Source organism: Saimiri boliviensis, chromosome 12 (genome assembly GCF_048565385.1).
Source record: "Saimiri boliviensis isolate mSaiBol1 chromosome 12, mSaiBol1.pri, whole genome shotgun sequence".
In the NCBI taxonomy this organism is placed as follows: domain Eukaryota; kingdom Metazoa; phylum Chordata; class Mammalia; order Primates; family Cebidae; genus Saimiri; species Saimiri boliviensis.
The window spans coordinates 21,329,948-21,344,055 of record NC_133460.1 but is presented as its reverse complement, the minus strand read 5'-3'; the positions used below and the strand labels follow the sequence as shown (position 1 = coordinate 21,344,055).

The 14,108-nt window shown below is 53.1% G+C and overlaps 1 protein-coding gene across 1 annotated transcript; it reads right to left on the bottom strand.

Moving 5' to 3' along the window:
• Positions 1 to 771: 771 nt before the first annotated feature.
• On the bottom strand, positions 772 to 6,886 carry PRR14 (proline rich 14). Its single transcript, XM_074382027.1, has 11 exons — positions 6,297 to 6,886; positions 6,005 to 6,173; positions 5,115 to 5,236; positions 4,854 to 5,043; positions 4,557 to 4,600; positions 2,863 to 2,972; positions 1,966 to 2,554; positions 1,760 to 1,829; positions 1,588 to 1,679; positions 1,242 to 1,313; positions 772 to 1,152 (listed from the first exon to the last, which is right to left on the bottom strand). The coding sequence occupies exons 1-11, from the start codon at positions 6,317 to 6,319 to the stop codon at positions 888 to 890; spliced, it is 1,746 nt and encodes a 581-aa protein (XP_074238128.1). The 5' UTR covers positions 6,320 to 6,886; the 3' UTR covers positions 772 to 887.
• Between the last annotated feature and the right edge of the window lie 7,222 nt (positions 6,887 to 14,108).

The following is a 14,108-nucleotide window of genomic DNA, read 5'->3' as shown; positions in this document are numbered from 1 at the left end:
ATGGGGCCAGGCGCTGTGGCTCATGCCTGTAATCCCAGCACTTTGAGAGGCTGAGGCAGGCGGATCACCAGGTCAAGAGATAAAGACCGTCCTGACCAACATGGTGAAACCCCATCTCTACTAAAATACAAAATCAGCTGGGCATCGTGGTGCACGCCTGTAGTCCCAGCTACTTGGGAGGCTGAGGCAGAATTGCTTGAACCCAGTAGGCGGAGGTTGCAGTGAGCCGAGATCGCACCACTGCACTCCAGCTTGGCGCCTGGTGACACAGTGAGATCTGTCTCAAAAACAAACAAAAAAAATTAGCCGATGACCACTCCACCTTCCCTGTATCCTGTGCCCAACCCCTGTCACCATCCCTGGCACCAGCCCCAGTTCCCAGACCTTGGGGGCCAATGTAGAAACATCAGGTAGTACTGCCAAATCAATCTTGAACTCAGCTAGAGGCCGGGCGCGGTGGCTCAAGCCTGTAATCCCAGCACTTTGGGAGGCCGAGGCGGGTGGATCACGAGGTCGAGAGATCAAGACCATCCTGGTCAACATGGTGAAACCCCGTCTCTACTAAAAATACAAAAAACTAGCTGGGCGTGGTGGCGTGTGCCTGTAATCCCAGCTACTTAGGAGGCTGAGGCAGGAGAATTGCCTGAACCCAGGAGGCGGAGGTTGCGGTGAGCTGAGATCGCGCCATTGCACTCCAGCCTGGGTAACGAGCGAAACTCCGTCTCAAAAAAAAAAAAAAAAAAAAAGAACTCAGCTAGAGATACAAAAGAATCAGAAACATATCGAAACCTTTACTAGAAATATAGAGAAAAAAAATAATGGCCTGGGAGGTTTCCCGTCACTTCAGGATGGATGACTAACAGATGGCGCACCTAGGTCCAATGGGGCTACTCCCGATCTACAGTTTCTTCCTCCAGAAGCAAGGCGTCTAGCTCCTCCAGCCGCTGCTGCAGCAGGGGGCCCACATCAGGGCTGGGGGCCACATTGGGAGGAACAGTCCTGCCCCCTGCAGCCCGGACCCCACGGGACGGCCGTCGTGATCTAGGAAGGCTGCTATCTCGAAATTCCACAGCCCGACGGAGCTTCCTCGAGCTGGTGAAAATGAGAGTCCCATTGCGCTCCCGAGGTTCCTCGAAGATGGTCTCAAAGGTCCTGGATGAAACAGGGAGAGGAGCTGGTTATCAGCGTGTCCCACAGCTCCAGCTTCCCTCTACCACCCTCAAGCCTGTCAAGTGTCTCACCTCTTGGTTGTGGGTGACTGGTAATTCTTGTTGGTATAAATTTCTTCCAAGCTGAACTCCTTCTTGTTCAACCTGTGAGCAAAGAGCAGAGGCCACTGAGAAGCCTTGAGCCAGTGGGGCCTGAAGGGATAGGTAAGTCCTGGTCTCTACTTCAGTTTCTGGGACATGTCAGGGCCAGGAGTGCTACATAAGGCAGACAGGCAATTCTGGGCACAAACCATGCCCACACTGAATTGAATTCTCCAGGCTGGACTGTGCTCCCTGATAGGAGACAAAGTCATACTTCAGGGGACATGAGACTGCATCTGTTTGGCCAAGATGGCTCAATGCCCAATGAGCCCCTCACCTGATTGGTCGAGGCAGTCCCATTGGTGTAAGGTTTAGCTGAGGACGGGCTGGTGTTCTGCGTATTCTGAATCGAGAAACCTTTCCCATGGTCTGCAAAAATGGGGAGGAGGTGAAAGAGTGAAATGGGCTCAGGCCCTCAGTGGTCTCTTCCCCCTGATCTTCATGCCTACCTTGGTCTCAGGGTCTGAAAGCACCTGGTCCTTTGAGGCTCTTGGCTCCTTCCCTTTGGTTGAACCCAACCTGCCAAGAAGGTCAAGGCTCAGGGACAAACAAGATTCACTGCATTATCCCGGTCTCCTGCCCGCTGGATACGCAGGGAAGGAGGCTGGGCCCAGGCTGCAGCCAGGCTTCGAGAGGGGTTTTTTGAGAGCACTACCTGGGTTCTGCTGGTTCGGAGAAGGAGGAAGTGGATGCCGTGGACGAGCAAGATGTGGCGAGAGAAGGGGAGGCCCCCACTCCTCCGAGAGGGAAGACCTCTTTCCGGAGACAGGGCCGAGGGGGTGGCGGGGTTCGGGCCATTTCCCCACCACCCACAGTGTGCCGCCGTGGCCGTGGCTGGCTTGGTTGGGATGGAGCAGGTGGCCAAGTGCAGGTACCAGAGCCAGGGGGCCCCAGATCAGGGCAGGAGTAGCTTCGGCCCAGAGAGGGCTTAGGGAGAGGTGCTAGGGTATTGTGGTCCTGAGCCCGCCACTGGCGGATGGGGGGCCGGGGGCTGACAGACGCAGTGCCCTCAGCAGCCCCAGACTGCTCGGCCTCTGAGATGGCGATCTTCAACTCCAGCTTCATGGGGGGGGACGGGGGTGGGGGCTGTGAGGTTTTGTTGGGCGTGAGGAAGATGTCAGCAAAGCTCTCCAGCTTGGAGCGGACAGAACGGAAGAGTGGGGCCAAGCCCCAGGGACTGAGGCGGGGGCGTAAAAGGCTGGACGGTGGTGGGGTGGATGGGAGCTCCAGAGCAGGATCTGGGGCTGAGGAAAGGAGAGGGTCACAGGTGGGCATTCCTTGGCTGCAGTGTCTCAGCCCCTCCTCACTAGCTTCAGCCCCTCCCCCCATGCTCAACTTTGTACACAGAGGAATGAGCCCGCCCCTAAAACACTAAATTCTGCATTTAGGAATTGAACTTCAAGCCTCTGACATTGACACCCCACCTTCACAAACCAAGCCCTGCACTGGGAGGGGTTAAGCCCTACCCCCACCTCTGTGCCTGACACTTCCAAGCTCAACTAGGATGTTTCAGACCCCCACGTCTCATCCCATCTCTATCCGAGTTCCTTACCCGATGGTGGGTTCTCCGGAGAGTCTGCAGGCAGAGTAGATGGCTGGAATGGGGATTCTAGGTCCCCGAGTGAAGGCATTGGCTGGTGAACTATCCTCATGGGCTCAGCTCTGGGGTGAAGGGCAAGGTAAAGGCTAGGGGAACTTCCAGGGATTCCATCTGAGCCAGCAACTCCTCTGCCCCTTAAGGCTGCTGCTGCTGCTTCTGCTTTTTTTTTTTTTTTGAGATAGAGTCTTGCTCTGTGGCCCAGGCTGGAGGGCAGTGGCACCATCTTGACTCACTGCAGCCTCGAACTCCTGGGCTCAGGCAATCCTCCCACCTCAAGCCTTGCAGGTGGCTAGAACCAAAGGCATGGGCCACCACATCCAACTAATTTTTTTTTTTTTTTTTGAGACGGAGTTTCGCTCTCGTTACCCAGGCTGGAGTGCAATGGCTCGATCTCGGCTCACCGCAATCTCCGCCTCCTGGGTTCAAGCAATTCTCCTGCCTCAGCCTCCCAAGTAGCTGGGACTACAGGCACGTGCCACCATGCCCAGCTAATTTTTGTATTTTTAGTAGAGACGGGGTTTCACCTAGTTGACCAGGATGGTCTCAATCTCTTGACCTCGTGATCCACCTGCCTCGGCCTCCCAAAGCACTGGGATTATAGGTGTGAGCCACTGCGCCCGGCTCCAACTATTTTAAAACAATATTTTGGCTGGGTGTGGTGACTGATGCCTGTAATCCAAGCACTTTGGAAGCCCGAGGTGGGTGGATCACCTAATGTCAGGAGTTCAAAACCAGCCTGACCAACATGGTGAAACCTCAACTCTACTAAAAATATAAAAACTAGCCAGGTGTGGTGGCAGACACCTGTAATCCCAGCTACCCAGGAGGCTGCGGCAGGAGAATCACTTGAACCCAGGAGGCAGAGGTTGCAGTGACCGAGATGGCACCATTGCACTCCAGCCTGGGCAACAGAGCAAAAACTCCATCTCATAAGCAAATAAATAAATAAATAATAAAACAATGTTTTTGTAGAGACAGGGTCTCAATATGTTGCCCAGGCTGGCCTCAACCTCCTGGGCTCAAGTAGTTCTCCTGCCTCGGCCTCCTAAAGTGGTAGCATTACAGGTGTGAGCGTGCCTGGCCCCTTAAGGCTTTTAAAAATGCCACAATGGCCGGGCGTGGTGGCTCATGCCTGTAATCTTAGCACTTTGGGAGGCCGAGGCGGGCAGATCACCTGAGGTCAGGAGTTCAAGACCAGTCCTGGCCAACATGGTGAAACCCTGTCTTTTAAAAAAAAAAAAAAAAAAAAAAAAAAAAAAAAAAAAAAAGCCAGGTGTGGGAGGCCGAGGCGGGTGGATCACGAGGTCAAGAGCTCGAGGCCATCCTGGTCAACATGGTGAAACCCCGTCTCTACTAAAGATACAAAAAATTAGCTGGGCATGGTGGCGCGTGCCTGTAATCCCAGCTACTCAGGAGGCTGAGGCAGGAGAATTGCCTGAACCCAGGAGGCGGAGGTTGCGGTGAGCCGAGATCGCGCCATTGCACTCCAGCCTGGGTAACAAGAGCGAAACTCCGTCTCAAAAAAGAAAAAAGAAAAATGACACAAAGAAGGACTGGATCAGTCAGTCCTGATGCCCCTAGCTCTGGCTACCCAGATGAAGGCTGTTGCCTGGATCCTTTGATAATCCCTTCTCCAGCCCTCTCACCTTTGTGCTGGGATGATGAAGTTGGGGGTCTCATCAATGAAGCCCTGGATAAAAATAGGGAATGTTTCTGGGGAGGCAGGGAAGCCTCCTTAGTGCTCCACATCCTGACTCTTTCAGTTCCCAGATACCTGCTTGGGTTCAGGCCAAAAATGTCTTTCCTCAGGCAGTGTCTGCAACCTAAAATGCCATCCTTCCTCAGTCTGAGAAAAATCCAACTGAGACTCAGGCCTCCCGCCCTTATTCTATCCCTGCTGGAACCCAGCAGAACCCTGACATTCGTACCCTCAGTTCCCGTACCTCAGCTGGGGGTCTAGGACTGGCGATGTCTTCCAGCATCACCACCAGGGTGGGCTGGGGGGCCCGGTCCACTTTTTGTGAAGGGCTCTCCTCTGGGCCAGGGGTTGTCTTTGATTGCTGCCTCAGGGTGGAAGGGGTCTGGTGGACTCGGCTCAAGGGCTCCCGGCACAAATGCAGAGGGTCGGGAGGCCTAGTGGGGAAACAGGAAGATTAGAAGGGCTCAATTGGGTCCCTGGTTTACTCCCATCCTGCCATGCTCACCTGGCCTGCGAGGACCACATGGCTTGCTGGGGTGGCAAGGCAGGCGGCTGCCTGTGGACAGGATCCTGATGGTAGCTCTGGTGCCGTGGGATGGAGGTCTCCTTTGGGGGCACCACAGGGACCTGGGAGAGAAAGAGGTGTCAAGAGCAAGGTGATGGAATGAGGCTGGACTGTGTAAGGTCTCCCTGTGCCTAACAGTGCCCTGAGCCACAAACATGACAGAGATGAGGGCTAGAATTCACTCGGATCCCCCAGAGAAGAGATGAATTGGACTGAATTAGGGGCCAGATATTAAGAGTCCTAAGCTGCAGGTGTGGGACCTGAATCTCACCCACGCTGTTTAGAGAAATGAAAAAGACAGGGTGAACTAGAGTGGTCACTGCCTTTTTTGGGCCTTGGTTTTTCTTATCTGTGCAGTGGAGTCAGGGACCTCAGCCTGCTTCCTAAGGAGGCTGGGCTGGGAAGAAAGTGGAAGAGTTTCGGCCCGGTGCCATGGCTCACGCCTGTAATCCCAGCACTTTGGGAAGCAGAGATGGGAAGATCTCTTGATGCCAGTTTGAGACCAGCTTGTGCAACATAGCAAGACCCTGTCTCTACAAAAAAAGAAAGAAATAGAAAAAAAAAAAAAAAAAAAAAAGCAGAAGAGTGTCTCAGAGTTGCAGGGATGTGACTGAGCCCAGAAAGGTTGGTGGGAGAAACAGGCACTGCCCAATTCTAGGTTGGAGTAAGTGGGAGCCAAGCAGGACTCTAGGATGAGGGAGGTTGCCTGAGGGATGGGTACAAGAATGATGGATTTGGACTTCAGTTATCCTCAGTAGTGGATCTGGTCCGAGTTTGGTAGTGAGGAAAGGCATGGGGGAATAGAGGGTCTCTTGGTTCAGGGGGCTCACCATTCGAACAGCCATGACATCTTCCAGCACCACGGCCAGGACCCGCCGAGAGGCCTTTTCCAGGGGAGAAGGGGCCGCCGGGGGCTGCAGCCTCTGCCGTTTCGGGATCGTGGCTCCCCATAATGCTCGAGTCAGAGGCTGGCGGCACAGACGCGGCTGGCCAGGCGGGCTGGAGGGTGAAAGAAGCAGAGGACTGTCGCCCGAACCTGTCGCTGGCTCTGTAGTTTCCCGGCACGGCCGCCAGGATCCCCATCTCCCAGGCTCAAGACAGGCAGGCGGGGTGCGCTCTCACCTGGAGTCCCCGGGCAAGTCCATGGGAGAAGCGGCGGCTCCGGGGGTTCCCTGGGGGATCCCAGGCTGAGGCCTGGGGCAAGGGGGGAGCGGGGGAGCGGGGGATGAGGGCTAGCCCCTTCCCCGGGGCTCCGCCCTTCATGGTCCACCCGAAGCTCCCCGTAGTCCAGCGACCGTAGCCCTGGGGCGCGAAAGGGCGCCCCCGGCCGGCCGCCCGGAGCGGGTGTCCTCCCGTGCCACCGCCTCGATCAGCGGATCACTCGCGCCCTGCCCGGCACCTGCCGCCAGAACCCGGACTGCAGCGGTCCCAGTTCTCCCACGGTCCCAGCCTCTCGAGGCCTTTGTCCCTGCAAATTATGCCCCGAAATAGCCCGGGATCTACGGGAATCCCAGTCCTGGGAGGCTATTTCCGCTGGATCCCTCTGCGATACTCCTCCACTCCTAGCGAGTGGCTGAGGACTCCAAAGCAATACTCCACACATCCACGACCCTCCCCCTCACCAGATCCCCTAGACTGGATCCCTGCGAAAAGAATCCTACAGCGCGGTTCCGCCAATCAAACGCCGGGCGGGGCTTCTGCTTCCCCTGTGAGCTTCGGCGCCGCAAAGCTCCGCTCACACAGGGGCGGCCCGAGATGGAGCATTTCTGAACTCAGCCTAGATCCCCAGGGATCCACTGTCAAGCAGATACCCCCTTCACGCCAATCCCGGGAGGTCCCGCCCACAGACGCCCCCTCCCTCCTCGCGTCCCCGCCCAGCGGTCTTCCCCGGCCCGGGATCAGAAGGTTCAGATGTTTCCTTCCCCGCCCCCCTTCCCGCCCTCTGCAGCCACTCCTAGCCCTCCCGCAAGCGCCGCTCACCGCCGCCTCCCGTGAATCCCGGGTCTTCCGCAGCTCCCACCTCCGGCTCGTTTAAAACCAGGCCTACCCAACGCTGCCCAACCGCTGAGGGCCTTCTTGCAGCCTACGGGCACCGCCCAATCGCCGATCCCCGTCTTCCGGGGTGGTGAGAAACTAAGTGAAGCCACCTAGCGGCCATTATCCCTAGGGGCAGGAAGCCAAGTTGGGCGGCGCCGCCATGATGTTTGAGGGCAGATGTCTTAGTCCTCGTTGAACCGTGGTGGACCGGGTGGCGTCATCTTTTGAGGGCCACATACAGTGCCAGGTTTCTTGAAATGTTGAGGCAACCGATTGAAGCTAGAGTGCCGCCACGTTCTTTAAGGGCATCTTCCGGTTCTTTCGTTCTTAAGCCAATAAACGTTAACTGAGTGCTAACGATATGTGAAATTCCCAATTTCCTAGAGTGGCCTCGTTTGGGGAAGGTTCCGGCACACCTTCCTGGGTTCCTCAATGGGGTTCCCACGGTCCAGCGTCCGAGTTTAGGAGTGGGTGGTGGAAGCCCTGAGTCTGAACACCCGGGATCAAAGGCTCGGGCTGGTGCGGCCTGTGGCTCCCTTGCTGGCGCCTTGTCTTGGAGAGGTTGGGCCGAGCCGAAGTGGGGAGGAAGCTGGGGGCGCTGAGTTTGACTTCGCCCGAGTGTTGTCTACCGTACTTCTCGGAGGAGTGGGGATGTCCGCGGGCCGCGCACAGGGCTCAGGACAGGGGCGTCCTTGCAGGAGACCAAGAATACACCTTGGCTTGCTCGTGGGGCCCAGCTCTAAGGAACCACTTTTTTAAGAGAGGCCTGCCTGATGGGGGAGGTGTAAATAGTCCTGAGGAGTAAGGGATCAGGGTGGGACGCTGCTGCTTGGAGGGGCTGCGTCGTGGACCTTTATCTGGAGCTGGGCTATTGGTGTGGAGGAGGCGTGCATGTAGTGGCTTCTTGCAGTGCTACGAAGGTGCCCAGACCCCCTAACCAAAGTCCGTGCCTGCACTAGTTCTCCTTCCCCAGATTTCCTGGTCCAAACCAGGCCTTTCTTTAAAAAAATTTTTTTTTTTTTTAACCTGAGGCAGGGTTTTGCTATGTTGCCCAGACTGATCTTGAACACCTGGGCTTAAGCGGTCCTCCTGCTTCGGGGTCCCAAAGCGCTGGGATTACAGGCCTGAGCGCCCAGCCCCAGTCCTCATTTTCTTTTTTTATCAGAACAAGAGATCCTGAAGCCTAGAATCCTAGGTCCGAAATAAGGTGCAGAGGCACCTCCTGGTCCAGGTGTCATAATAATTTCTCAGGGCATTGAGTGTTGAAAGTAATAAAACAGGGCCCAGCGTGGTGGCTCACACCTGTTAATTCCAGCACTTTGGGAGGCAGAGGAAAGCGGATCACTTGAGGCCAGAAGTTCAAGAGCAGCCCGGCCAACATGGCAAGACCCCATCTCTACAAAAAATTAGCCGAGCATGGTGGTGCACGCCTGTAGTCCCGGCTACTCAGGAGGCTTTCTTGAGCCTGGAAGGTCACGGCTGCAGTGAGCTGTGATCTCGCTACTGAACTCTAGCCTGGGCAACAGAGACCCTGTCTCAAACAAACCAGGGATGATGTGGAAAGAGCATAATCGGAAAGAGCTTCTGTGGGAAATGGAGGCTCCCCAGGTCGGTCCCTAAGGACTCGTCCAGAGAGACGCTCTTCTAGGACTACAGTATCTCTGTAACAGGAGGTCCGCTGAGTCCTCTGGAAATCCATTCAGACTTCTGGTGCAAGTAGGCGGTGGTTGGCAGGCGGTGGTTCTTCCACCTAGTGGTGTTTCTCTCTCTCTCTCTCTCTCTCTCTCTCTCTCTCTCTCTCTCAGGGCTGGCTATAACGGTGACTAAGGAGGTACAGCGATGTTTCACCCAGCTGTGAGTGCTTGGAGAGTCTTCCAACCTTGCCGAATTAAGAAAACTTGCTCACGCCTATAATCCCAGCACTTTGGGAGGCTGAGGCGGGTGGATCACGAGGTCAAGGGATCGATGCCATCCTGTTCAACATGGTGAAACCCAATCTCTACTAAAAATACAGAAATTAGCTGGGCATAGTGGTGCATGCCTGTAGTCCCAGCTACTCGGAAAGCTGAGGCAGGAGGATTGCTTGAACCCAGGAGGCGGAGGTTGCGGTGAGCCAAGATCGAGCCATTGCACGCCAGCCTGGGTAACAAGAGCGAAACTCCGTCTCAAAAAAAAAAAAAAAAAAAAAAAAAAAAAAAAAAAGAGTGAAACCCCACAAAAACCTTCAAAATCAGAGCAGGCCTAAACCTGAGTTTTTTGTTTTTTTTGTTTGTTTTATTTTTTGTTTTTGAGACACTCTGTTACCCAGGCTGAATTGCAGTGGCACAATCTCAGCTCACTGCAACCTCCACCTCCTGGGTTCAAGCGATTCTTATGTCTCAGCCTCCCAAGTATCTGGGACTAGAGGTGCTCATCACCACGACCGGCTAATTTTTTGTATTTTTAGTAGAAATGAGGTTTCACCGTGTTGGTTAGGCTGATCTTGAACTCCTGGCCTCAAGTGATCTGCCCGCCTTGGCATCCCAAAGTGCTGGGATTACAGGCATAAGCCACCATACCTGGCCTTAATCTGAGTTTTAATTCTCTAGATCTTTTGAAGTCAATGACACCAAGGGCAAAAGATATAGTCCAAAGAAAAATCCTGGACCTGAGTATTTGGTAGGAGGGGCCTACCCGTGCGACCCTAACTTGAGGTGCTAGAGTTCATCAAATTGAAGTCTAAGGTAGACAGTGGCAGTCTTGGCCCTTAGCCAGGCCAGCAAATGTTAGCCCTTGTGGTCTTGAAGTCTCAGCTCTGCTTTTTTTGTGACTTCCCATTTCAACAACTTCAACTTTGCCCATTGCCTATGAAGGTGGTGGACACACTGAAGGGCATGCCCCAGTGTGTGCCGACGGTAGCAAGAGGTCCCACACAGCCTCCAGTGGGGCTGGTGGTGTGGCTGGTGGTGCACTTCAGTGTGTCATGATTCAGAAACTCAGGGTCTGTTTAGACGAGGGGCGGCCCATATTTCTTTTTTCTTAAGCAGGGTCTTGCTCTGTCGTCCAGGCTAAAGTGCAGTGGTGCTATCATGGCTCACTGCAGTCTTGACCTCCTGGGCTCAAGTGATCCTCCCACCTCAGCCTCCTGAGTAGCTGGGATCACAGGTGTGCACTGCCACACTCAGCTAATTTTTAAAGTTAAATTTATTTATTTATTTATTTATTTTTTTGAGACAGAGTCTCGCTCTGTCACCGGGCTGGAGTGCAGTGGCACAATCTTGGCTCACTGCAACCTCCACCTCCCAGGTTCAAGTGATTCTCTTGCCTCAGCCTCCTGAGTAGCTGGGACTACAGGCATGCACCACCATGCCCCGCTAATTTTTGTATTCTTAGTAGAGACAAGGTTTTACCATGTTGGCCAGGATGGTCTCGATCTCCTGACCTCGTGATCTGCCCACTTTGGCCTCCCACAGTGCTGAGATTACAGGCATGAGCCACTGTGCCTGTCCTATTTTTATTTTTTTGAGATGGAGTCTCGCTCTGTCACCCAGGCTGGAGTGCAGTGGCATGATCTCGGCTCACTGCAACCTCCACCTCTTGGGTTCAAGCCATTCTCCTGCCTCAGCCTCCCGAGTAGCTGGGACTACAGGCACAGGCCACCATGCCCAGCTAATTTTTGTATTTTCAATAGAAACGGGGTTTCACTGTGTTGGCCAGCCTGGTCTCAAACTCCTGACGTCAGGTAACCTGCCTGCCTTGGCTTCCCAACGTGCTGGAATTATAGGCATGAGCCACCATGCCTGACCAATGTTATAACTAAAAAAAAATTTTAGTATAGACAAAGTCTTGTTCTGTTGCTCAGGCTGGTCTCAAACTCCTGGGCTCAATAAATCCTCCTGGCTCAGCATCCCAAAGTGCTGGGATCACAGGTGTGTGCCACCATGCCTGCCTCCCTGAGAGTTTAGAGTTTATATCACTGCATTTATATTCCTGTGTGCAAGATTATCACAGGGTCTGCTGCTTTTCTGAGCTTCAGTCCCTCTGTACCCTGAAGTACTTGGTTCAGCCATTTCAGCACATTCCTGCCCAGTTTAACTCTCCTGTTGAGGAGCTTTCAAGACTTCCCTAGGGGCTCTTCTACTTTGGCCAGCTACTTCAGGTTGCTAAATTTTTTTTTTTTTTTTTTTTTTTGAGACAGAGTTGTTCTGTCACCCAGGCTGAAGTGCAGTGGCACAATCTTGGCTCACTGCAACCTCTGCCTCTCAAGTTCAAGTGATTCTCGTGCATCAGCCTCCCAAGTAGCCAAGACTACAGGCACATGCTTTCACATCCAGCTAATTTTTTTTTTTTTTTGGACGATTCTCACTCTGTCGCCCAGGCTGGAGTGCAGTGGTGCAATCTTAGCTCACTGCAACTTCCATCTCCCAGGTTTAAGTGATTCTCCTGCCTTAACCTCCTGAGTAGCTGGGACTACAGGCGCCCACCACCACAGCTGGCTAATTTTTGTATTTTTAGATAAGGGGTTTCACCATGTTGGCCAGGCTAGTCTCTGTCTCCTGACGTCATGCTCCACCCACCTTGGCCTCCGAAAGTGCTGGGATTGCAGGCATGAGCCACTGCGCCCAGCCAATTATTATTATTATTATTTTTTTTTTTGAGACAGAGTTTCGCTCTTGTTACCCAGGCTGGAGTGCAATGGCGCCATCTCGGCTCACCGCAACCTCCGCCTCCTGGGTTCAGGCAATTCTCCTGCCTCAGCCTCCTGAGTAGCTGGGATTACAGGCATGCGCCACCACGCCCAGCTAATTTTTTGTATTTTTAGTAGAGACGGGGTTTCACCATGTTGACCAGGATGGTCTCGATCTCTCGACCTCGTGATCCACCCGCCTCGGCCTCCCAAAGTGCTGGGATTACAGGCTTGAGCCACCGCGCTCGGCCTAATTATTATTATTATTATTTGAGACGGAGTCTCACTCTGTCGCCAGACTGGAGTGCAGTGGCATGATCTCTACTCACTGAAACCTCTGCCTCCCAGGTTCAAGCGATTCTCCTGCCTCAACCTCCTGAGGAGTTGGGACTACAGGCATGCGTCACCACGCCCAGCTAATTTTCGTATTTTTAGTAGAGGTGGGGTTTCACCATGTTGGCAAGGATGGTCTCGAACTCCTGACCTCAAATGATCCACCCACCTCAGCCTCCCAAAGTGCTAGGATTACAGGCGTGAGCCACTGCACCTGGACAGTTTTTTTTTTTTGAGACGGTGTCTCACTCTGTTGCCCCGGATGGAGTGCAGTGGCACGATCTCAGCTCACTGCAGCCTCTACCTCCTAAGCAATTCTCTGCCTCAGCCTCCTGAGTAGCTGGGATTACAGGAGCCCACCACCATGCCCAGCTAATTTTTGTATTTTTAATAGAGACAGGATTTCACCATCTTGGCCAGGCTGGTTTTCAACTTCTAACTTTGTAACCCACCAGCCTCGGTCTCCCAAAGTGCTGGGATTATGGCGTGAGCCACTGCGTCTGGCCCAATTTCTTGTATTTTTAGTACAGACTGTGTTTTACCATGTTGGCTAGGCTGGTCTAGAACTCCTGGCCTCAACTGATCTGCCCACCTCGGCCTCCCAAGCTAGGATTACATGTGAGAGCCACTGCTCCTGGCCTAATTTTTTTTTTTTTTAAATTTTTATTTTTAGAGACAGAGTCTTGCTTTGTCTCTGTCTCTAAAAATAAAGACTTTGGCTGGAGTACAGTGGTGTGATCATAGCTCATTACAGCCTCAAACTCCTGGCCTCCAGCCATCCTTCTACCTCAGCCTCCCAAAGTGCTGGAATTACAGGTGTGAACCACTACCCGGCTAGTTTTTAAATTTTATTTTGTTTTGGTTTTTTGAAGTGAGAAAGCTGATCCTGTCCATGGCCTACCTCCTCTTTCCCATGTTGAGAGCCACCTGCCACCAGTTCTGTGATTGCCCCCTTTATTTGGTGGAGCAATGATTGGCAGGGGTCAGGTTTGGAGGAGCTGAGTGGTAAAATGATAGGGCTGAGGTGAGGATGTCGGGAGGGGAGAAGGGAGGATTGGAGAGAGGGCAAAGATGAGGAGAGCAGCCTGTTAAAATCTGAAATGGGCCGGGCGCGGTGGCTCAAGCCTGTAATCCCAGAACTTTGGGAGGCCGAGGCGGGTGGATCACGAGGTCAAGAGATCGAGACCATCCTGGTCAACATGGTGAAACCCCGTCTCTACTAAAAATACAAAAAATTAGCTGGGCATGGTGGCATGTGCCTGTAATCCCAGCTACTCAGGAGGCTGAGGCAGGAGAATTGCCTGAACCCAGGAGGCGGAGGTTGCGGTGAGCCGAGATGGCGCCATTGCACTCCAGCCAGGGTAACAAGAGTGAAACTCTGTCTCAAAAAATAATAATAATAATTAAAAAATAATAAATAAATAAATAAATATTTTGGGCCAGGCATGGTGGCTCATGCCTGTAATCCCAGCACTTTGAGAGGCTGAGGCGGGTGGATCATGAGGTCAGGAGTTCAAGACCAGCCTGGCCAAAATGGTGAAATCTTGTCTCTACTAAAAATACAAAAATTAGCTGGGTGTGGTGGTGGGTGCCTGTAATCCCAGCTACTTGGGAGGCTGAGGCAGGGAATTGCTTGAACTTGGGAGGCGGAGGTTTCAGTGAGCCGAGATCACACAACTGCATTGCACTTGTGACAGAGAGAGACTCCACCTCAAAAAAAAAAAAAAAAAAAGATATTTTGAGCACTCCTTTTACTCTGACGAAATAAATGAACAGAGAAGTAAAACATCTATAATACTATTTTTAAAAGTCAATGTAGAGGCTGAGGCCGGAGGATCACAAAGTTAAGAGACTGAGACCATCCTGGCTAATGGCTGAAACTCTGGCTTTTTTTTTTT